The sequence below is a fragment of the Protopterus annectens genome, chromosome 8.part0, assembly GCF_019279795.1.
Source record: "Protopterus annectens isolate FY-2018-M chromosome 8.part0, PAN1.0, whole genome shotgun sequence".
Taxonomy (NCBI): Eukaryota; Metazoa; Chordata; order Ceratodontiformes; family Protopteridae; genus Protopterus; species Protopterus annectens.
The window spans coordinates 641375503-641401981 of record NC_056741.1 but is presented as its reverse complement, the minus strand read 5'-3'; the positions used below and the strand labels follow the sequence as shown (position 1 = coordinate 641401981).

General features: G+C 40.2%; 1 protein-coding gene across 1 annotated transcript in view; it reads right to left on the bottom strand.

Annotated features, from left to right (window-relative positions):
• CACNA1F (calcium voltage-gated channel subunit alpha1 F) overlaps positions 1-26479 on the bottom strand; it is a 4101209-nt gene that overhangs the window by 1646460 nt on the left and 2428270 nt on the right. The window contains 1 exon segment of the mRNA XM_044079296.1: positions 11935-12064. Within this exon segment, the coding sequence (XP_043935231.1) occupies positions 11935-12064 (130 nt within the window).

Below are 26479 nucleotides of genomic sequence, written 5' to 3'. Positions count from 1 at the left end.
AACCCCAGAACCACTTCGCTCATTTAACAGACTGGTAGTTCAGACTGTCAAAGCCAACAACTCAGCCAGTGACTCTCTGTTTGCCAACTCTGTTGGCAAAACCTGGAACTCACTCCTGCTGACATTAGTCTAGAGACAACCCTAACTCAATTCAAGAAAAGTCTCAAGCAGTATTTCAGTTCTCATTGGTTATGTCCTTGCTCCAAGCCTGACTAAATCTTTAAGTTATATTTGTGTACCAATACTATTTCACCTGCAATTAATTTGTGCTGTAATTTCTTAGACTATTTCATAAGTTTGTGTGATTGTTTAACTGACTTGTCTATACAGAGCCTGAAAACTGTTCTTAATTTGTACTATGTATATTTTCTTTTGTAACTACCTTTGGAGCTTTTCTCCCCCAGGCCTCCGCTGAAAATGGACATGTATCCAGTCAGACTATCCCGGTCAACAAATGTAAAATAAATCAAAGAAATAAATAAATTTATAAGAGAAGACGTTTCTGCTCTGTGTCCATCTCCTCACAAAACTGCTTGAACTGCCGCGAGTTAAGGGCATGTACTTTGATGTGGTTAAGAACTTTAATGACATTATTCAAGATGCTAAATACACGTGACATTTTTCGGCTAATCAGCATTTGTCTGTGAATGACACATTGCGTAGATTCACATTTGGGAATGACCTTCTTGACTCGAGTAGTGAAACCAGAAAGCCGTACAGTCATGGTAACAGCTCCATCCATGCATACACCAACAGAAAAGGACCAAGTCAATTTTCCTGATATGTAATCATTGAAAGACTTGAATAGTTCTGCAGCTGCGGTGTTGGTTGTCAGTGATAATGCACATAACACATCCTCATGCACATCCTGCTGAAATATATATCACACAAAAACAAGCATTATTGCCTTGTTGTCAACATCAGCAGGCTTGTCAGCCTGGACTGTGTACCACGGTGACTCATTAATCCTCTCTAACAATTGTGCCTCAATGTCTTTTGCTATTTCATCAATTCATCTGGTGATGGTGCTAGCCAACAGAGGAACCTGTGTTACCTTTTTAACTGCAGCCTCTCCTAAAAGTTCACGACACGTCCTTCGCAGCAGGCAAGATCAAGTCGTCACCAATTGTAAAAGGCTTCTTTCTTAGCCTTAGCTATACGGTTAGCCACTAAGTATGATGTTCTCAGTGCAGACAAATTTGTTGATGTGGTGGCCTTCAATAATTGCTTCTGTCCTTCGTATTCACATTTTTTTCTTTCAAAAAAACTCCACAGTCTTGTCTTTTAATGCAGGGTGCTTGGTCTCTATGTGGTAAAGCAGTTTGGAAGGCTTCTTGGCCTCACTGGATAGCCGGTCACCAGATATTATACAGAGCAGGCATGGAGCATGTGAATCACTTGTCGCAATAAACCCATAATTTAAGTAGGACTCTTGGTATTTTCTTTTAAATGTAGCTTTCTTTTTTTAGTCTTCTGCTGTCTCATCATTGAGTCTTTCCCCTTTTCTAAAGAAGGTCTCCAGAGATGTTTGTTTTTTTACTCATTTTAAATAATGAAGGCAAACAAGTAAACAGTGTAAACTGGTAAAACAACAAACATCATGCTAGTCCAAGAGTAACTGCCATTAAGGTAATTTATTTAGTAGGTTTCAGATAAGCTCTTTTGTATTTCACAGAAATCTTCATCAGATAAAAGCCATTAAAAACAGGAAAACTAAGTTTATAAATAAAGTTTATATTAATATAAACTAAGTCTTCCTGTTTTTAATGTTTTTTATCTGATGAAGTTTTCTGTGAAAAACAAAACAGCTTATCTCAAAACCTATGGAATAAATTATATTAATGGCAGTTACTCCTGGGCTAGCTGCTATTTGTTGTTTTACTCATTTTACTTGTGGGCTTAATTTGTCGGGAGTTTCGGACTTCAAATCCAGAGAAAATACTGATAGCAACCTTACTCTAGCAACATTCTAAGTTTACAAGACCAATATTTAAAATCTGTCCCTATTATTTGTGGCTGTGTCCAGATTTACTGTGCGAGAAGTTTGGTCTAGAGATACGCAAACCTCTTAATCATTGCTGCTGCTGCTCCCAGGGATCACTCTCACTCTTCACACTCACTCTCTCTCTGACACACACACACACACACACACACACACACACACACACACACACACACAGTCTCTTCTGCTTTCATTCACGCATTCATTCACACGCAGACACAAATATACTCATATACATACATGGACACATTCACTTTTATTTCACTCCTTGCCTGGTGGCCCAGTACCAAATGATCAACGGCCTGGTACTGGTCGGCGGCCTGGTGGTTGGGGACCACTGCTGTACAATTTGTGTAAATGAAAAAAATGTTAATATGTTTTTTTTTTTCTATAGATGAATGTGTACCTATGTCTTGTGTCTTAAGTGCTAATTTAATAAAGGTGTTAAAAAAATGCTGAAACACAGTAACGGCCACTAAGAAAATCATCCTTGAAGAGACAAACTTTCAAGCAAACGAAGTCAAACAAAGTTCAGCTTTCAAGGATAAAAAGTGTTTTTATTGCTAGGCTAATATTTAAGCTTGTACAGGAACTGCTTGATAACTTAATGGCGAGCCACAGTTCTGCTCTCCACATGATTGTTAAGTCCAAATACAGTAGAAGTATATATCATGTTTACAGAATAACTAAGACTCAAGTCAAGAAGGTCAAAAAACAAAACCTCTTATGGTAGAAACATTTTGAATATATTTAGTTGTTGTTTCATAGTTCGTAATATCACTGCTTTTGTTTTTTTATTCAGTATTTTGCCATTAAGCCACTTCACTTGCTTTTACTACTTCACGTCAAGAAGGTGTCTGAAACATGTCAGGATAAGAATCAAACAAATAGACTGAAAGGTGCATGATAACTTTTAGAACAGTTGTGTCCACTGACTGGAAAGCCTTCTGGCAGGTTGTATCACCTTTGAGACTTAAACTGGGAGGTCCACTAGCAGTAAGTGATCTAGAGGTGTGGCTATGCCAAGAAATGGAGCCCTGACGTGTCTGGGATTTGACTGGATTTTACTGGGACAGATTCCTTTACTGTAAGCAATATGAAACCATTAAAGGGCAATCCAAGGTGCAACTCCCCCCCTGGGTAGTGGTTGCCAGTGTGTAACATTCCTACTCCTCCTGTTTTTACCTAATGAAGGCTATGAATTTGATCTCTTACTACCATTCTTAGAAAACAGAGGAGAGCTTGAAGATATCTGGCTAACAGACCATGCACTTTCTTCCCTTTGCCTGACTTGCTTAGATCATCAGAGACACCATTCTGCTTGCGCCTGCATCAGACATCCTAAAATTATTTAATTCTCTGTGAGATGCAGACTTAAATCTTCCTGTGTCTTATTTATTGGGTAGGTGGGCTGAAGTGATGGCATTTGTGGCAGTCCTTCACATAGCACACCTCTCCAATGCAATACAAATACTGTTGGTGTGAGTCCTTATTTATGATATGATGATCAAAGGAACAATTACAATTTGAGAATTTATTTACAAAACATGGGTACTTGCCAATAATGTAGATCAAGCTTGAGATATGAATACTGTAAGTGTCAGAAAAGCAGTACGGAAAGTAGGTGCTAGAGTGCCATCCTAGTGCCATTAATGGCAGCATGATGTGCGCTGTAGTGCATGACTGATCCAGGGTATGAAAGCTAGAGTATTTTCAGTAAAATACCAAGTTGGAATATATGCATAGGAAACTGCAACATCTATTAGGTGCAGTGCAAGTTCAATGTCATTTCATATAGTACTTATTTTATCTTGCTTTTGTCATGTTTAAGAACACTTATTTCTATGCAAACAGTATAACTTATGCCTGGGTTGCACCTGTAAAAAAAAGTCCAGCTGGGCCAGTTCATTTACCTAGGAACCACAAAACTACATAAATAAATATACCTCTGCAGTCCTGTTTCATGCAGTGTCTGTTGCTGATAATGTATTATTACAGATGCTATCCTCAGCTCTGTCAATACATCGGTATAGACAAGATCTTCAAAATGAATCGTATTATTCCAAGAGACATTTCATGAATTATATTCAGAATAGATGACACATTTTTTTTTCTTTTTGCTGGATGTCTCTCCCCTGATCAGTCCAATATCACTGCATCTCTACAAGTTGCCTATTGGTCATGTCTTTTTGCTTGTTTTCTTAGGGTCGTTTGAAAAGGCTATCCCACATTTTTTGACACAGTTGTTGCTATTACGTTATTACTCTACATACTATCTCACAAGTACCTGGTTTGGATCCACTCTGCCATACTTCAAACATTTCTCAAAACTTATGAAATTCATTCTCATCTTTTCTAGCACAGGCACTAACTGTTCTGCTTTTTTTATTTACTCAGACAGAAGCACAAACTTTAGTTCAGTCATTTCATTCTTTTTGAAATGGATTTTAGTCCCAAAATAAATAATGTAGAAACCCAATACATATTTCTTTTTCTTTAGAGAGTATTCTGCCCACTACGACCTTCCATTTAATATCAAGCAAGCAAAGTGCAAGGATGTAGCCAAGCACACACTTTTCTAAACAGTAAATTTTTTTCTCTATTCTAAACAGCACAATTTTTTTCTGAACCTGTTAGAAACATTGGGGCTTTATCAAGCCATACGATTTCTATAGCCATCTAGATTCTTCTTCTTTCAGCTTTTTCCCGGTTAGGGGTCACCACAGCGGATCACCTGTCCGCTCATGATTGGCAGTGGAGTTTTATGGTGTTGAGTTGCCAGCCCGGTGCCCAACCTTCCACAGAAAGCACACACACGCACACAGTAATTCCTAGGGCCAATTTAGAGTGTTTAATCCATTTACAGCATGTCTTTGGGATGTGGGAGGAAACCAGAGAACCCGGAGGAAACCCACACGACCACAGGGAGGACATGCAAACTCCGCAGAGAAGGCACACCAGCTAAGGATTGAACCGGAGAACCTCTTGCTGTGAGGTGGCAATGCTAACCGCTGTACCACAGCAGCTGCCCTTATACCCATCTAGATTAAAGTTTCTAAAAACACGTATATAGCTTGTTTACACACAGGATTGAAAATCTAAAAACAATACCTCTAATAGTTTTTGAATTAGCTACTGAAAATGTTGCACACATTATGTTTGGGGTGGGGTGGGGCTCAAGTGATATGACCACTTTTTAAATGTAAGTTAGATTGGGGGGGGATAGCAATAAGCATCTGTGAATACAAAATGGAATTCACTGGCTACACCCAGAGCCAGATCTAGCACAGTGGGACCTAGGCAGTCATCTATGGTCCACTGGCATAGGGCAGCCCACTGGCCAGGGGGCGGCTACTAAAAAACTTAAATTTCTTCTTGTGCGCTTTATATTTCTTCTTTAAGGATGCACACAGGGTGCTTCCTTAACAGCATCTGTACATGCGACTTTAATAAGACACATGCACATTTAAACTTTGGAGGAGAGCGCAGTTAGATAAGCATGTGTCTGCTGCTGCTCCAGAATTTTAAGAGATGAGCATCCAGCATTTCTTGTTGCCATTCAGGACAAGCATGGTGTTCGACGTGAAACATGAGTACTGTTGCAGAGCATTGCCATTTCAAGCAAAGTGCGTGTGCACGTACGTGCGTGTCCGCATTTATGTGGTTTGTGTGGTGAGTATAATCTGCATATGTCTATGTCAACTGCCTCATTCTCAATATCTTTAGTGCACCTTGTGATGTCTCTGCTCTGGGCCAGTAATCAAGGAGCCTGAAATCTCACCACTGACACCGGTGATGGACATTCACTTGGAATGAAAACAGATACACACCACATTTTCAGATGCAGCTCTCAGCACCAAGCACAATTTCCCTTAAGATCACACAGGGAACACACTCCCATCCTGGGGCTAGGTTTCCCTCTCTCTCCAGGCCCCAAATAAGACTCCCCACTGACACAGCTATAGAGTTGAGTCCTCAGCTGAGAGCTCCAAGCCAAGTCCTCTACAATCCTCTCTCTGAAACCAGTGTTTTGTATCCCTGCTCCAAGTAGCTGACACACACACTCTTTGAGATTTGATTTTCACACAAACACACACACACACACACACACACACACACACACACACACACACACACACCTGGGAAAGGTTGGCACAGATTTACCAGCTATGCCCTCTCTGCCCAGACTATAAGGTAGATACTGCCACCAGAACACTCCAAAGCCAGTTACTCTAAGGCTCTTACCAGGGTGTCCAATTACAGTTAATAAAATTAACACTAATACAAATGTTGTATCTGACCAATACAACAAGGATTTCAAGAGCGGCCACAGCATCACCAAATATATATAAGTACTCTCAAAGGTTAAAACATTCTCTAAAAGAGCAGCCACAATAAAAAGTTTAAATATATTTAATAATAATAAAAGAACATGAAAATACAATATCTATTTACAATAAACACCAGAGTTTCAATCACAGGAAATATTAAAAACATCACAGATGGAAAGGTTCACAGAGATACAGAAAAAACAATACTTAACTAATCTCACTATATTTTCTTGACCGATCTAAAGAGTTATTTTCCCTAGTTCACTTACTACAGCAAGGCAAGATGAAGTGGATATGTGGTCCTTCTTTGTCAGGTTAAACAAACAGACTGCCCTGAGACTTCTGTCTCATCTAGTATTAAAGCATCATTTCAGTGTTGGATTACAGAATGACATCACATACATCTGGTCATCTGACTTCTGGTTTCCACATTAGTAAAAAATGAACCAGAATCTATCACATATGTGTCATAATACACACACAGACGTTTGGTAAGATGTGTTATAGCATCTGGAAGCTATAAAACCATTTCAAAAACTTCCACCCTTCCAGGGTAGCAATTAGATCACCCCTAAGGACAATACACTAGGATTTCTAGTCCTTGTTTTCACAAACATTTCATCTCCGGCAGCAATCAGAACTGTAAGATACAATCTTTATGGCCTAAACCAGGTAATTTTATTTCAGTCTATTTTTTCAAAGTTAGCTGGACTGAGATTAACCTCTTCTCATCCAGTATCCTCTATTACAATATGTTCATTCTAACAGTTACACTACAATCTGACATACAGGTGTATTTCTTTTCTGTCCAGCAGGACCCAGTGTTGGTACATTTTTAACACAAGCAGCTTTACAAATACATTTCCAACACAAGAACCTGTACAAAACAGTCTGACATACGAGTGACATATAATTATTTACAAAATTCCAGCTAGCTATACTGGCATATGTTACACATCTCCTGCCTCACCTCTCCTGGCATAGCTGGCAATATCTCACATCATCACACAACTCTGTCGAAAAATAATTTCATGGACATTAATTCTATACAGATTTTCAACAGATGTGTGTTTTCAACATTGCTGGTGCAATAAAACTGCATCTTTTTGGTTTTAAATGTGTAATGTATTTATTTATTTTTGTGGTGTACTATTTTTCTCATGTTAAGTTTTGCTGTGCAGGTCAAAACTGAACACCATTGCCTAAAGATCTCCTTTGCTGGTTGCTATGGCTTCTTTCTAGTCTTTGAGCTGCTCTATATTGGTGTGGTGAAAGCAGTATGATTTGCACACCTTTGTAGCCAATTACAAATTTATGCGTGCATTCCTGGAAGCATTCTTACCCACTGGGCCACTTTTTCTTTAATGCAATAACACGTTTCAATCTGTAGATAGCTTTATTGAATTGACAAGTGTGCTGGTAGTTTTGAGATGCACAGAGTTCTCCTCTATTATTTTTGATTTATGCAAGACATTTGTACTTTTTATTTCTTCACTGATTCTCCTGTCATCTTTCATGATTACATATCGGTGTGGCTTTAATTACCTTCTTTTATTCATCAGGCTAAATATATTTGCACATAGGATTATTATTAATCTAATGGCATATTTGCAGACAATACTGCAGATGGTTTTAGTTTTCTACTTCTGTTATTGAAGGTGAACTATTGCTTAGTCCTTTTGCTTAGGAGAAAAAGATAAGAACTTAAGAGAGACAGTGGGGACTAAATTGAAAGCAGTCATATCAAATACTGGGATGAAATGATTACAAGATAGACTGAAAAATTATGTGGAAGCAACAAAATGAGTAACAAAGCCCATTTTTACTATCAGTCACTGGTAAAGGAAGTAAGAAAAAAATAGTGGTGTAAAACACAAGTGAAAATTAAACTGAGGATAGTTTCGCTGGTAGGGGAATGGAGTAGGAAAGGATATAAAACGGAATGCTGCAGACATGTATAAGGATCTGAGGAAGCAAAATGACTGAATAGTGGAAGAAATGATGGGAAAAAAACTCCACAACAGAGATCTGGGGATAAACATACAGATAGACCAATGGTTAAAATTGTGGGGTATGACCAGACAGGCAATAAAACAGAGAAAACTTTGAATTTTCTCCTGGAATGGAAGTGCCTACACCAGAGCTGGGTCCATACCTAGGCAGTCGTGTAGGGCCCACCAGTCAGGGACTGTCACAAATCTTACATTTGTTCATTATGGATGCATAAAGAATACAGCCTTAATAACATCTGTGTGTGCATCTTTAATACAATGTGCGCATATTTAAACTTTGGATAGGAGTGTGATTAGATCAGCATGGATCTGTTGCAATTCCAGACTTTTAAGAGAGATGTGCATCCAGCATTGCTTGTTGACATTCGAACGTGATTTACAAGTACTACTGCCGAGCATTGCCATTCTGGATGGTTTCTGTGTGTGTGTGTGTGTGTGTGTGTGTGTGTGTGTGTGTGTGTGTGTGTGAGTGAAATATTCAGGCTCAAACCTTGTACATTAAATACAGGACCCTTGAGCTTGACTCCACTACACCAACTGCCAAACTGTCATCAGCAAGTGCATTTCAACGACTGTTGAGCTTCAGTGCATTTTCAAGGAACACTGAGTTTTAAGGGAAGACAAGTTTACTGTTGCACATTCTAAGTCAGTTTTCAATATATAACTGTTTTGTTTAGCAAACGGCTATCATCAGTGTTTGTGCTATAAAATTTGAAAGCAGTGTTGGTGGCACAGCAGGCAGCATACTTGCCTTTGGTGTAGAAGGCTGTGAGTTCTACTCCCACAATATATAGATGGAGTGCTGATATTGCAGTGCCCCCTTTAAGGGAAAAGGGGTGCTGCACTCCTGAGTGTGTCTTCCTTTGGATGAGGTAACTAGAAACATGTTGCCGGTTTGACAGCCATTTCCTACTGCAGTATTATCAACTTACCATTTTTTTAATGTAATATGGGCAGTTTATTCTTCAATGGCATCAGGCACTGAATATGTACATGAAACACTGAAATGTAAAGTTGTTTTCCAGCAGAAACCCCTTCATTAGTTACAGAGCCCTTTAATGTGGAATAATTCAGATGACTTTTATTTATGCAGAAATTGTGTATATACTGACTGATATTGGTGGACTGTAATGACAGAAGTTCGAGTGACCTTTTATGGTTGAAATGTTCTATAACAGGTAGTTTTGTCATTATTGGTTCACACATTTTGTTTCATTATTTACTGGAAAAATGTTAAAACCTACAAATATAAAACACACTGTAATAAGTGGTGCTGTATTATACAAGGAATATAAATTAATACAATCAGGTGACGCATCAAAGAACACATGCATGTATGCATGGTCCAAAAAAATGTGTGCAAAGAGGCCTGTGGTTTGAAAATAGCCCAAAGGTAAACTTAAATCATCACTGGCCAGATGCATTTTGATTGTGGGTTTCAATGCCATTTCAATTAATGTGTACTTCAAGGGCAGAGAAGTTTACTGTTCATGGTTAGACTGTTTTCACTGTGTGACTACTGTTTTGTTTAGCACATGGCTACTGGTGTTTACAGTATAAAATCTGAAATAAAAGCTTTAAATATCGCTAATCATTGTAGAAGAAAATAGTAAGCACAGTGTATGAACAGTGTTTATGGTAACTGGGGAGAAACAGCCAAGTAATGGGACACTGGAATGGCTGGGGGGGCTGCTGTGGGGGGCCCTTATCCATTACCCTGCATAGGGCCCCACTTAACCATGATCCGGCTGTGGCTACACCACTGCCACAGCGGAACCCTGCCCAGGGATGGCAAACTGGCTTACTTTTTGAGAGAAATATATAAAATTCCATACATACATAACTTTTTGCATTAATAATTATTAAGCAATAATTAGTAAGTACAGTGCACAGTTACTAGAAGGCAATGATGTTGGTCAGAGTTACAATGGTATCTACCTGACCCTGTTAACTGGTACTATTCTTGATTAGCTTTAAAAATTAAATAAAAAGAAAAAAAAAAAGAAACTTTCAATATCCTTGTATGAACAGGCATGACTGTCTATCTTGTTTAGTGAGGCCCAGTTTCCAGACTATGGTAACTGATCACTTCACTAACTTAATGACTGATCATTTTAAAAGTACTTTTTTAAAAATATCTTTATTAAACATGACATTAAAAAGTTGCATTAGTACACACACAGTAATAGAAAACAAAAAGCATAGTAATACTTTAATTTCATGCAGTATATATTTTAACAATTTTCATTCGCTGTAACATTACATACATTGCTCAGCTGCTGCCTTCCCTTAAATTACACTCCTCCTGCTGAACACCATTCTGTATTTATTGTTCCCACAAATTATTATTTATTTCTGTATCATTTGCTCCTTCTCTTTTCTAAAGATCCCAGTTCCTGTTCTTTTATATCACAATATTCAGTACATTAGTTAAGTTTCTTTTAGAGTATGAGTTACAGTTTCAAGTATTTTTTCAGCCAAGGCAATCGAAATTATTAATAAACATCCTATGTTTGGGCAATTCAAATCCAATATCACAGCTCGGAAAAATTAATTTCTTTAATTACAACCATTTGCTACCCTCAACATTTCTGACAAAGTACTCTGTAGGGATTGTTTTTTTTCTAATCTGCCAATACACTGCATTCCCAAAGAACATGTTCCCAGTTCTCTCTCTTTCCCATCAGATCACCAGCATTTGCTATCTGACAGAGGAAAACTCTGAAATCTGCTTGGGATATAAAAATACCTATGAAACACTTTCAAGCAGAAGTCCTACTCTTTCTGGACTTTGCTGCATACTTGGAAGCTGTACCGATGATAGAGTGCCTTTACAGTCACTCTTCACAATCTTTTCTGATCTCCTCTGATTGATTGGCAAAGTTCTGCAATATTTGACATACCTTACTAATTACCCATTTTTTTAACAGCAACTTTTTTCTACACTTAAAAACACTACCAGAGATGGTCTTTTATTCAACAATCTCCTGTCCTGTTCTCTTTGTCTATTATCAGTCCCTGGTACGGAAGGTAGTCTCTAACCTGCAGTCCAAACTTCTGCATAGCCTCATCCTACTCATTTACCTTTCCCTCTGTAGTTATTTGCTTCCAGAATCTTGTGTTTTACTAATTTTCTCCAGTAAATTCCAAGCCCCTTGTGCCTACTTTCTATACTTCTACTTGCAGTCATACCTACTGGTAAAGTCTCCTTTCTTCATTCCCATGCTGGCTTTTTCTACTAAAAGCACATTTTAGTAAAACCAAGCTCTGAAGAGAAATCTAAATCCTCCATTTTAATATGGTTGCTTACAGACACACGCACACACACACAAACGCACATGCACTCACAGACTTATATCTCAGGCATTTACATACAAGAAGATGTAACTGGACCAATGTAAAGACACTAAGCATGAGGAAAAAAAGGCAATTATATGCTGAAGACGGATGCATTTTTATATACAAGCTAAAATTCAGTGCACAAAGATACTCAGCAGGAACAATTGTATGTAGCACAACCAAAGAAACAGCCCCAAGGAGTTCTTGGACAATTTCTTCATAAAGGAAAGTCAGTGCTTTGTAAACTTACATGATTTCTGAAAGAGTGTGCTCGGATAGGATCTTCGGCAGCCAAAGAAATACTACTTAGAATGATAAAAACCAAAATTAGGTTGGTGAAGACATGATGATGTATAAGCTTGTGGCAACCGACTCTGATCCTAGAAGCAGAAATCCATAATTACAGACAACATGCATTAAACCAGCAGGAAAAAAAACATGAATGCAAAAACTTGACATGCATTAAAGTTATTAGATGGACAATAGGAATACAGTTACTATTTTTGTATGGAAAATTTCTTGCAGTTTACAAAAAAGTTGTTTCACTGTTGGATTAGCAAACTAGTTCTGTCTCTTAGACATACTTAACAACAAATGAGTACTCTCATAACAAGCTTTGGTACATCATCTCCTTTTGTTTTTTTCCTGTTAGGGGTCACCACAGCAGAACAACGGTCTGCAGAATGATTGGCAGCGAAATTTTTACACTGTCGAGTTGCCAGCCCGGCACCCAACCTTCCACAGAAGGTACACACTCACACCTAAGGTCAATTTAGGAGTGCCCAATGGTTAAATATAACTGTTTAAAATGATTTGTTCTGCTGAAATATAATTGCAGTTTTGTTTTGCAGGAAAAAGGTAACATGCCAGATTCACCAGAAGCTAAACAACTCACCTGATGATAACACAAACTGCTGACATGGTTTATGTGGAAATTCTAGAAGATGGGAGCCAATGTGCAGGAACTCAGCTGTAAATACTATCACTCTTCTGACTTCATTTATGACGTTGGGAGAGATTCTAAAAGACTTGCTCTTGGTATAAGTGACTTACTCCATGTTATAAATAGGCCTCACACAGGAGTAAGTCACTTACACCAAAAGCAAGTCTTTTAAAATCTGGCAGCTTCTGTTATAATTGACAACAAAAATCTGGTCAAGGCCCATGAAAAATAGATACAAATCTGAACACTGATTAACATAAAATTTACATACATAATTATGTAACCCCACCCCCACAAATAAATTGTGGGATACCAACTTTCAAACACAAACCGAAGGACAACCAAAATATGGCACCTCCACATATCTACCACATATCTTGTTCTATACCATATAATCAAAGTTACATTACATAAATTGTTCAGTTTCAACGTTCTCTTTAACCAAATTTCTCCTCCAAAACATTTTTCTGTAATCTGCATGTATTCTTCCCATAATTTCCAATTTATTTCTATGTAATTTACTCATACCCCATTCTAAACATCACACTTCCTGTTCATATCTGTGTTACAATATTCACTACTTCAGTTTTAGTTGGTCTAGACTCTGATGTACATTTTCTAGTAATTGCTTCAATGACAGCCACCAGAATTAAACTTAACATGGCCTTACTATCTAGGCAATTCAGATCTTGTATCCCAGATCAAAGTAATTTCCTTAGCTACACTCATCTGCTTGCCCAGTATTCCCAACAGAGTACTCTGTAGGGAATTTTTAAAGTGTGCCAACTCATCACACTCCAAGACTATATGCTTCCATGTAACTCTTGCTTCCCCATTACACCTCCAATATTTGCCATCTACCTGAGGAAAAATTCTTTGGAGTTTGCTTGGGGTATGAATGTATCTATGCAAACACTTTCAGGCAAAAATCCCAAATCTTCTGGACTTTGCTGCATATTTGGGAGCCATGCATATGTCCTCCCATTTTTTTCTTTGAAAAATTGCTTACATAATCTCTCTTCCCAATCTTTTATGACCTCGTCTGATTGATTCCTGTAGTTATTGTGTAATATTTTAAATTATATGTCCTACTAATTATCTCTTTTTAAATAGTAGCTTATATTCTGTATTCAATTAAAGACTCAACCAGTGCATGTCTTTCACTTAGGATTCCCCTCTTGTTTTTGTCTGTACTCTGGTATCAATCCCTGATAGAGAAGGCAGTCTGCATGGAACATTTCTTATAGCACCTCATGAGGACAATAAACATAGTGTGTGTGAGTGCTAGTTTTGTAGGCCTAGAAATGCAGTAATCACAGTAATGTTTAAACTTAAGGAAATTCTGCATTACCAAAGAAGTCACAGAATATATTAACCAGCAAGGAGATAGAAACTGAAATGATAAAAAAGCATATGCAAGACAGAGCTAAAGGGAAACTAAAGAAAGGACACCATTTAATTCTAAATAGAGTACTTTAGTGAATGGTCTGGCAAATTATCACAGTATATTTACCCAAGAAACAAATCAAAGTTTTTTCCCACCCACTAAATAATTTCCTTCCTCAGTTTACAGATAGAAGCAGCTGAGAGAAAAGAAAAAAATATATACTTCTCTACCACATTAGCTTTATTTTATGAGTTTGATATGGTGTAGGTTAAAAAATCATCTAAAAGTCACCTTCATTAAATACAATGAAACAAGATCTTGTCATTTAAAAATGTTTGTAGAAATTAACATACCATATTTTGAGCATTAATGATGTTAGGCTGTTGCCTTTTGCTTTGGAAAATATGCATGAAAAATGAGGTATCAACTTACAAGCAGCTAAGCCAGATTCTGCTGGCTCCTCATAATGATTTGGATACTTGGGACTACCATTTCTAAAGGGAAAGAAAGCACGTAACAGCACTGAAATTGCTGATGCTCAGAGGGGTTAAGTATGAGCACATTCAAATCGAAGAAAAAATAAATAATAAAGGAAAACAGACAACATTAAGCAGTACTAGTAGCTATCTACTGTTAATTGGAATTATCTTCATACAGAAAAGTGGTTTGACAGTCAAGTTGTGTCCTTTAAAACCAAACTGCTTAATCACCTTAAAACAAGTGTCATATAGATCTCAGTACCTATACCTAACTGTATAAACCATGCTGTTATTCAGTTCCTTATATACGTGTCACTCTTTTCCCTAGTTCATGATTTACAGATGTAAATTGTCCTTTAAATGACAGTTGTTTCTTTTCTGCAATCCTTGTTCTTCTAATCTTTATGTCCACAAAGCATTGCTACCTCAGTACCTACAGGTTATATCCATATAACTATTATTGTGTGCCTCACTCACACAAAATGATTATTGTCATACTCAGCTGTATTGAATGTATACTATTTCTTCTTGTTTGAATGTTATGTATTGACCGTAGTTCAGGTTGTAGTTGAAAAGGGTCCTATAGGTAGCAGTTAAACTAACGAAGGGGAATATTCACAATAACTTCTCCTCACCAGTTTTAACAAACTTCTGACAAAGTCCCTTGGCAAAGTAAAGTTTAAAAAACTAACTTGAGTACTCCTGAAAGTGACCAATTTCTTTTTTCAGTAAACCTAATGTATATATTACAAGCTAACTTGCCCGGCTAAAGTTTATACAAAAAAATAAATAAAAAATAGCCACATCCAGCAAACCCATTCTGTAATCATCACTTACTTACACAACAATCTGCACACACGCGCGCGCACACACAAACACACACACACACACACACACACACACACACACACACACACACACTTGAAGTTGTAGCACAGTACCTTAGAAAGATGCCAGCTGTGCAGAAGATGACCAGAGTGTTCATCGTAAGCAGCAGGAAAAATAAAATAATCCACTTGGCCAGACTTGCATTCGTTGGTATAATTCCACTCAGCTTAAGTAAACTAAAAAGCATACCCGCTCACACTCTAGTTGCTGGCAAGCCGGATTTCAAACAGCCAGCTAGCCGGGAAAGCACTAGATCTCAATTCCAACTGGCTGATGTGGCTGACGGTGCTGATGTCATCGCGCACGTGATGGTGTCAACTCCAAAAGTGCAGAAATTGAAAAAAACCTATAAAAAATCGGAACTGGAGGGGTCCCACTCGGGAATTGTGGCACCTCATTATATGGACCCCAAAACTCGGTAAAAACTGAGAAATTCGGGGCGGTTGGGAGGTCTGCTTGCATTCTCTGAGTTGCCATTTGCATGTACATTTGGGAGTAGCTTAAATGTGTGTTTACAGCACACATTTTAATTGCTTTTAAGATATATGCTTTGCAAGATGATCAATTACTATTTGTAAGTGTGGACCATTTTATGCCCTGACTCGATCCAAATGTTTTTCTTGTGTTACAATTTACATATTTCTGTTTTATGTATGCATTTAATGGATGGGTCTGTTCCTCTTTACTAAAGGAGAAATATTTTTTAAGTTCTTTTTTCTATGTATCTGAAGTATGCAGACTGTCTGTAGGATCTCATTACACAATGAAAAAATAATTACAGTGATCAGAAGAAGACAACTTCTTTTTCTTTTGGCGGTGCCCGTTATGGGTCACCACAGCGGATCATCAGTTTCCATTTCTTCCTGTCCTCTGCATCTTGCTCTGTCACACCAACCACCTGCATGTCCTCTCTCACATCCATACACCTTATCTTAGGCCTTCCTCTTTTCCTCTTACCTGGCAGCTCCATCCTTAGCATCCTTTCCCCAAAATACCCAGCATCCCTCCTCAGCACATGTCCAAACCAATGCAATCTTGCCTCTCTGGCTTTGTCTCTAAACTGTCCAAAATGGGCTAACCCTCTAATATACTTATTCCTAATCTTGCCCACCCTTGTCACATCCAGTGCAAATCTTAATATATTTTACTCTGCTACATCCAGCTCTGATTCTTGCCTTTTTGTCAATGCCACTGCCTCCAACTCATATAATACAGCTGGTCTCACTACCCTCTAGCAGACCTTCCCTTTCACTCTTACTGGTACTTGTCTGTCACAAATCACTCCTGACACTCTTCTCCACCCACTCCACCCTGCCTGTACTCTCTTCTTCACCTCTCTTCCACACTCACCATTACCCTGAACTGTTGATCCAAAGTATTTAAACTCATCCACCTTCACCAGTTCTACTCCCTGCATCCTCACCATTCCTCTATCCTCCCTCTCATTCACACACATATATTCTGTCTTAGTCCTGCTGACCTTCATTCCGCTCCTCTCAAAAGCATATCTCCACCCCTCCAGGGTCTCCTCAACCTGTTCACTACTCTCACTAGAGAGCACAATGTCATCTGCAAACATCATAGTCCACGGGGACTCCTGTCTGATCTCATCTGTCAGTCTGTCCACCACCATTGCAAATAAGAAAAGGCTCAGAGTTGATCCTTGATGTAATCCCACCTCCACCTTAAACGAATCCATCACTCCCACCGCAGACCTCACACTGTCACACTACCCTCATACATATCCTGTACCACTCTTACATACTTCACTGCCACTCCTGACTTCCTCATACAACATCACAACTCCTTTCTAGGCACCCTGTCATATGCTTTCTATAAGTCCACAAAGACACAATGCAATTCTTCTGACCTTCTCTGTACTTCTCCATCAACATTCTCAGAACAAACATCACATCTTTAGTGGTCTTTCCTGGCATGAAACCATGCTGCTGATCACTAATCATTACCTCCCTTCTTAACCTAGCTTCCACTACTCTTTTCCATAACTTCATGCTTTGACTGATCAGTTTTATCCCTCTGTAGTTACTACAGCTATGCACATCACCCTTATTCTTAAAAATCGGTACCAAAACACTTTTTCTCCACTCCTCAGGCATCCTTCCAATCACAAATTCAACAGCAATGGATGAAATGCAGTTTGACAAAACACTAAATGCAAACTGGTTTTCTGTTATGATGCTCATCAACCACAGTACAGCTATGTGGGAATTTCCCTATGATATAAAATACTAAACATCAATCTTGTCACTTAATTTTATAACTTCTGAATAAAACCTAGCCAAGGATTTGCCAGTTTGCATTAGGCTTTTTTCATCATTTGAAAGCACAGCTTTATAAAAAAAAAACGTAACAGTGAATGCTCAAATGATCAGTAATTCAATAGCCGAAGATATATAGGTAACATCTTGCTAATGATATAACAGCTGGTCAGCTTCCAAAACTTCAGGGCATCTTCCACATACCCAAACTTGTTTTAGGCTACATAATTCTGGCAACAATCAAAAAACAGATGATTAAGAGCAATTTTTGTAAACTCATACATATTATCCAGACACTCTATTTTCTCTTTAGCATTCTGCATTTGTGACTCTTCTTGTTCTGCGAGATTCTCCTCAGTCTGCAACACTTTAATCTCTATCAGCCCCTATAAGTAATCATTATTATTTCTTAACCATACTTCTTTCTCTTTTATTTCTACCCAGTTTTAAACTCCATGTTCATTTTACCCACTCACTAGCTATAACTTCTGCAGATATCTTCATCTTCCCTAATAACTCTAAAACCTTTTCCAATACCTGCTCCTTAAATTCCTCTCTTACTAACAGGTATGTGGAAGACCATCAGTGTCTCATTTTTACTTCATTACCATGCCTTTTGTCTTAGTTCTTACTGCTGTATGATCTGAAATAGTTATTGGATGAGTGTCAAAGCTTTTAATTAAATGCAAATATTCTTGTGAAATATAATTTCGATCTCATCTAGCACAGTTATTCTACGCTGGGAAATAATATGTAAATTCTGTCCAAGTTCCTGCTACTAAATTCACATCTTCCATGCCAGATATTTTCATGAATTTCTTTATTATGATAAATAGCTATTGTTCTCAACTATTATACAAGACAGTTTTTTGAATATGTATTTCCAACTTTTGTATTAAATATACACATTAATGTCTGGCAGGCATACAGTTGTTTCTTCTCATCTGCATTTGAACCTATGTCACATTTTTAAGACTTTTTTTTTAATGAAACCCTCAAACAAAAAACTAAATATAATTTCAAAACACCCCTTTCCCTATTAACTTAGAACACACACACACACACACAAAAGAATATAAGCATCTTCAAAAAAAAGAAGTTATGTACTCACCATAACGTTCCATGTGAGTTGTTTATCTCGCCTTCATTCTTACAGATGGGTTCGGAGCTGATCCTCGGCTCCGAGTCAGCCTACTACAAAACTCGAGGTCTTCAGACAGCTCAAGGCCAAGTCCCTACCCCATGATGCACCTTGAGTTACCTCAGATCTTGTTTGCTGCTTCTAACAATACCATGTGCCATTCTATCACTTTTTTAGGGAAAATCCATAGAAAGACTGGGCAATTATGATAAAACTTGTACCTCGGTCCTCGAAAAACCCTGGAGGGGGTAGGAGGGTGGGCAGTAAGAATGAAGGCGAGATGAACAACTCACATGGAAGGTTATGATGAGTACATAACTTCTTTATGTGAAGTTGTTCTATCTCGCCGTTCATTCTTACAGATGGGTAGCATCCCAAGCACCATCTTTCTCGGGTGGCTCACGGGAGTATGTTTTTCAGGACAGTAGAACCAAAGGAGGCACTGTCCCTGGAGGCCTTATCAACTTTGTAATGAGTGATAATGGTATGAGGTCTTGACCAAGTGGCTGCTGCACAAATATTGTCTATAGGAAGCCTAGCAGAAAAAGCAAAGGATGTGGCTACTGCTCTGGTAGAATGAGTCTTAATTTTGTGTTGTAAAGGTAAATTGGCAGCTGAATAAGTGAAGGTGATACAATCAGATAACCATTTAGATAGTGTTGTTTTAGCCACTGGCATACCTTTCCTAGAATCTGAAAGGGACACAAAAAGTTGTTCTGATTTTCTGAACTCTTTGGTTCTATCCAGGCAGAATCTGAGCTGTCTATGAACATCAAGCTTCTGCAGCATATATTCTAAGTTGTTAGTGTGTTTGGGGAAAAACACTGGTAAATCTATGATTTGGTTAAGGTTAGCTTCAGTACAAACTTTAGGTAAAAATGAAGGATTTGTTCGCAGGGACACTCTGTCAGCATGAAAAATCAAATATGGAGGTTTTATGGACAAGGCCTGTAGCTCTGCTACTCTACGGGCAGACGTGATGGCTACTAAAAAGATAGTCTTCCAAGACAAAAATTTCAAATCACATGAGGAAGGTGGCTCGAAAGGTGGGAGAATAATGCATGAAAGCATAAAATTTAGGTTCCATGGGGTATAAGGGATTTCACTGTTGGTCTGAGGTGGAAGGTCCCTTTGAGAAAGGCTTTGGATAGCTTGTGTGACATTATGTTCAATCCTTCAGACAAGGTAAAAATTAGAGATGGCGGCAAGTTATACCCGAACTGTAGCTGCCGCAGCTCCTTTGTTGAAAAGCATAGTCAAAAATTCTAATATAGAGGAAATGGGGGCTTGGTAGGGATCAATGTTATTCTGAGAAGTCCATATAGAAAATCTCCTCCATTTGCTAAGGTACAACTTCCTAGTAGTGGATTTATGAGAAGATATTAAAATATGCTGCGTTTCATTTGAGAGGTTATGGAACCTGGTTATGTTGGGAATTGGAGCAGCCAAGCTGTCAATTTTAGGGACTGAAGTGAGGGATGAAGAGCCCCCGACGAATGCGTCAGAAGGTCTGGAACTGGGTCCAGAATCCAAGGCTCTTCCAACAGACGAAGTTGAAGGAAGGGGAACCAAATCTGACGAGGCCAATGAGGGGCTACTAGAATGATGGTCCTTCCCAGGGCTTTTGCTTTCTATAATACTTTGGGTATCAAGGGAATTGGTGGGAATGCATAGAGGAGACCCGGAGGCCAATCGTGTACGAGTGGGCCCCTTGGGGAATACCCCAGAGGGGGAATCAGGGCAAAGTAGCTTCTGTATTTTGTGTTCATGTAGGAAGCAAAAAGGTCACAACAAGGCTGGCCCCACCTGTGGAATATTCTCTCCGCTATCTCATTTTTGAAGGACTACTCATGAGGCAATAAAATTGCCCTCTCAGTTTGTCTGCAATCATGTTGGATTTCCCCGGGATGTGCATTACTATCAGAAAGCACTGGGTGGATGAAGCCCACTGCCATACTCTTAGGGCCTTGCAACAAAGGGGATAGGACCTGGTTCTTCTTTGTTTGTTCAAGTACCAGACCACTGACATGTGTTCCGTCTGAATCGCAATTGTCCCCAGAGGAAGAAAGTCCTGAAAGTACTGCAACCCCAAAAGTACCGCTCTCATCTCTAGGACATTGATATGCAGATGTGTCTCTTGTTTGATCCATGCGCCTTGGGCTGTTCTTCCCTGAAAATGCCCCCCCACCCTATCAGGGAAGCATCCGTGGTCACTGTGGCCGCTGGTCAGGGTAGGATAAAAGGATGACCTATGGTTACTTGAAGAGAGGTCAACCGCCACCAAAGATCCTTTTTGCATGTGTTTGTTACAATTATGAGATGAGACATTGGCAGCTCTTGATAAGACCATTGAGTGAATAGCAGCCATTGTAAAATCCGCATGTGCATGCGACCCAACGGTATCGCTATTATTGCAGCTGCCATCATGCCTAATAACTTTAGCACTTCTGATGCTGGAGTCTTGTCTCTGGATATGATGTTCTGGACTTGCTGACGAAGTAGTAAAACTCTTTCTGCTGGAGGTTTTAAAGTGGTGGTGGTGGTGTCCAATTCTGTTCTGATAAAAACAATATGTTGCGATGGCGACAAGGCAGATTTTTCTGAATTTATGGTAATGCCCAGATGACTGCAAAGAGTAAGAGTGGTGTCCCTGGCTTGTATTAGCTGATGCCTGGTGATGGCGGTGAGGAGCCAATCGTCTAAGTACGGAAACACAGTTGGAATCCTAAACGCCTCAGGTGAGCCGTGACCACTGCCATACATTTCGTGAACACTCTGGGGGCTGTAATGAGACCAAAGGGCAGGGCTCGAAACTGGTAATGATTGGCTCCCTGCCAGAAGGGCAAATGATCCCTGGATGGTCTGGCCATTTTTATATGGCAGCACGCATCCTGTAGATCTATCGAGCACATCCAATTGTCTTTCCCTAAGAAGGGAAGTATCGACTGAAACGTGACCATCCGGAACTTCTCTTTCTTGACAGATCTGTTTAGTCTGCTGAGGTCCAAAATAGGTCTCCAGTCCCCTGTCTTTTTTGGAACTAAAAAGAATGGTCTGCTGGGACTGGTTGGATGACTCTTTTTCTTAGCAACGTTTGAACCTCTACTGTTGCTTGTTCCCTGTAACTGGGTGGAATGTCCGGGATTTTTGTTGTCAATGGAGGGGGAATGGCGAAGGGAATGAAATATCCTCTGGAAACTATACTTTGTACCCAGTTGTTGTTTCTTATTTTGACCCAGGCATCTGGAAACAAAGATAAGCGACCCCTGACTGCCTCCAGACCAGGACAGTCGGACCTCCTTTCAGGGTCGATGGTAGGGCTCCCCAGAAAAGTAGTCTCTGTCACCCTGGTTTTGCAGACCCCCTCTGCCCGAGGGCAGCATCTTCCATTATTGCCCCCTCTGCCCCTGGAGGGGGGTTCGCCATATGTGTCCAGAAAGGATCCTTGGGCTTTCCGGAACCACATCTTTCCTCCCTTTTGAACCTTGGGGTAGGGTCTAGTAGGGGTGGAAAAATTAACTCCGACGGCAGACAGAGTCTTTCCTTCCTGCTCACACCTGGTCAAAGTTTCCTTAACTTTGGGACCGAAAAGGGATGAGCTATCAAAAGGGGTGTTGACAAAGGATGTCTTAAAGGGCTCCGCAAAGGAACACAAGTGCATCCAGGAGTGCCTTCTAAGAGCAATTCCTGTACCCGCTGCCCTATACGTTCCATCAGCTGCATATGAGATGAGACGCATGGACGAGTTCACTACGGAATTGAGGGTAGCAAGCTGGGAGGCAATTTTGTCTGAAGCTCCTGCAGCTACTGTACCCTGAAGAGTATCTCCAAGATCTTTTAGGAGATCTCTTCTCTGTGCAGTCTTACAAAATGTGTGAGATAGTTCAGTGAATGTATGTCAAAAATCGCTGAACTGTACATGCACTTCCTGTATCTATCCATGATCCTGGAGTCTCTGTTAGGAGGATGGATAGAGGAAAAAGTTTCTGACATCTCCTTTTTGGTGGCTGCCGCTACCACCATGGCATCAACTGGCACTCCCTTAGTGAGAAAGGACTTATACTGAGGGGCAGAAATAAATTTATTGGGCCTCCTAGGGACAGGCTCCATGGTGTCCAGAGACTCCCATGCCCTCCATGAGACAAGCTCGATGAGCTCATAAAAGGGCGGAGACACCCAAGAGGTGGAGGGTCGAGACCCGAAAGCCTTCAGGAGAACCGACTCATCTTCAGTAGGGTTGGTGGACTTCCAGCCACCCCTCTGCTTAAGGATTTCTAATATCTCTGCAAATGAGATATCTAGAAGGGGACTGTGGGGACCCTTCTGATTCATCTAAGTCGGTATCAGAGGTGAGAGACTCCTGTGTGGAGTCTAGGTGCTTCCTCTTGCAAACTGTCTTCCTGGGAACCTCATCAGTGGGAACTTCTGATGAGGTCTCGGAAGAGCAGGGGCCACCCAATGGGGCTTCCTGAGGCTCAGGGTCTCTACGCTTCAAGGGGATCTGTGAGACAGACGTGGACACAGGTGCTTTTGGGGAGGAGGTAGTTGGACCTGAAGTTGTAGATGTCCTGGGGGACATCACTCACCTCATGGCTTCAAAGGCACCTCTGCTCCAATGAGAAGGGACCGCTGGATCCGAAGAAACAACTGATCCCCTCGGCACCAGAACAGTGGGCTCCAAACCAGAGGTAAGAGCCGAACTCATCTGAGCCAAAGCCCTGAGAGGCAAAGTTGAAGCCAACAGGTCAGTCCAACTATCCTCCCTGGACCCGATCGGAGAGTGTCGGCTCCTAGACTTCTCGATGGGCATCAAGGAAGTCTTGAGTAAATGGAACCAATGGCACTGCAGCAGGCGTCGACTCCGAAGGCTCAACAATCATCAGGTCCAACTCCTCCAGCTCCGAAGGACCGGTATGGCTCGGAGGAGGAAAAGAAGTCGCTGGCATAACAGTCTTCAGTTCTGAAACCACTTGGATCGAAGCCGATAAACATTTAGCAAACACCGGTGCCTTTATCAACTTCTGCACCGCACAAACCACATCCAAATTGGATAGACAGATCGAGGAGCGAGATGAATGTATGGAGGGTGGTACCGACTGGAGAATGGGAGACTTTAATACTTCAGAGATCGGTTACAGGACTGGGGACCGGCTCCAAAAAAACAGGACACTCTGCTCCGAAGGCTGTGAAGCTGACGTCGACGGTTTTATAGATTTTGTCACATCAGTAGATGACGCCTTAGAAGACTTGGGAGACTGGCTAGATTTATCCTGGTCACTCAAAGCTTCCTGAAATGAATATTTTAGCAGTCCTCTGTCAATGGGTTTTCTTTTTCTCTCATGTAATACTCTGGAAGAAAAATAATGGCAAATGGAGCAGCTCTCCTGCAAGTGCAAGGCTCCGAGACAGTAAACACAATTTACGTGGCTATCTGTCACTAACATCTTTTGCCCACACTTTGGACATTTTTTAAAACCAGATCTGGGATGTTTTTTTTTATTTATCTTGGTCATCCATAACACTATCTACTATACCAAAAATACTTATTATTCAACAAGAAAGTACACACACAAACTTTAACAATTTTAGAGTGCACTACAATCTAAACTGTAAATAGCACCTAAAATGAATAAATGGGCTGTATAAATGTATAAACACACACACACACACACACACACACACACACACACACACACACACACACACACACACACACACACACACACACCAAATTTAACTATCTATAAATGCTTGTAAAATACTATACTAATTATCTATATAAGACACACCAATAAGGGAAGGGATAGTAAAAGCCTATAAAAAACAAAGGCCAAAGGGAGAAAGAGAACTATCAACTTTAAAGCTATAAAAGATCTAAGTTATAACTAGCAATGACTAACAACTATTAATATAACTATTAATATAAGAGAAAAAATTTTCGTTGAGGTTGTGGTCAGGGCTGGTAACTCGGCACATAAAAATCAACTACCAATCATTAGCTGACTGGAGTTCCGCTGTGGCGACCCCTAACCGGGAAAAGCCGAAAGACACAACAACAACAATATAAGAGAAAAAATTTTGAAAGTTTTATAGAAAAGCTATACTGGCCCGAGCTGTGATTGGAAACCTCCGATCTGTTGCAGTGGCAAACTAGATCTGAGGTAACTCAAGATGCATCATGGGATAGGGACTTGGCCTCGAGCTGTCAGAAGACCTCGAGCTTTGTAGTAGGCCGACTTGGAGCAGAGGATCATCTCCGAACCCATCTGTAAGAATGAACGGCGATACATATGAAGTTTAACCCTGAGAAACAAATGACCCAAATCAACAGCTACACCCACAGGCATTACCTAAGGTTCACCATGCTAAAGCACATGCTACAGCCTGTGTTCCCACTTGTACTGACTGCTGTCTGCTCTTTTCTTATATCTGTTTCCCTCCCAGATGTGAGAAAAACAAATATATAGCCCTAATAAGTGCACTGATTATCCTTAAATAAACCCAAATTGTACACTGTTCTACTATAGGTTCATAGGTGTGTACTAGACAAATGGCCCTGGAGCCTTTACAAGCCTAGCCCATAGGATTACCCTGGCATCGTGCCACCCGACCTTAATTCCCAGTGTCTCTGTCAAGTAGAGCCACTGGAGTGATCCCAGGGGTGAATTTTCTATTTCCCATCCACTCATCAAGATTCCTCTTGAAGAGGGCCACTGAGGTGCTCTGTTTGACATGTATGGGAAGTCTATTCCATAGCATGGGCAGTCTATGGGTTAAGCATGTTCTGTTGATTCTGGTAATGAGGATGAGGTCTCTGGAGCATGTGGTGTGCAGGGATTAGGATTTCTTTAGATGTAGCTTTTTTAACAGAGCTGGGTCAGACATGGTTGTAAGTCAAGCAGAGATCTCCAATAAGTAGGCAATATAAGACAGAGGATATTTGGAGTTTTTTGAGTCTGTCCATATAGGACAAGTGTTTAAGGCCTAGGATCCTCTTTGTGAGGTACTTTTGCGGCCTCTCCAGTTGTCGCAGGTGTTTTGTGAGGTACATGCCAAATGGGGCATTGTACTCGATGACTGGCCTAATGAGGGAACAGCAGAGGGAGACAATGACCTCTTTCTTCCTGGATGCAAAACACTTAGTAATGAGATGTGCCACATAGAAGGACTTTCTGACCACATTGGCAATGTGGTGTTCAGAAGAGAGGTTGCCGTCAACCTGTGTTCCCAGATCTCTTATAATGCCTTCTGTGTTCAGTAGACTACCATCGATGTGGTAATTCATGGGAACCAGGTTTTTCCCAAAGGGGATGATGACACATTTTTTGACATTGAGCTTAAGGCAATGGTTCTGACACCAGTCGTTGGTCTCAGTGGGGCCTTTCTGTAGGATGTCAACATCACGTAGGGAGTTAATAATAGCTTCCAACTTGCAAATGTCTGCGGACATCCAGAGTCCCTTCATGTTGGCCGGGACTTCAGAGAAGTAGATACCAAACAGGAAAGGACCCAGGACCGAACCCTGTGGGACTCCATTCCTGACTACTCAGCAGTCTGACTGAGAGTCAGCTACTTTCACACTGTGGGTTCTATCTGTGAGCCAGTTTGCAACCCACCTAGTGATATAGGGGATGACGCCTAGCTTAGTGAGTTTTTCTATGATTCCTGAGTGGGGAAT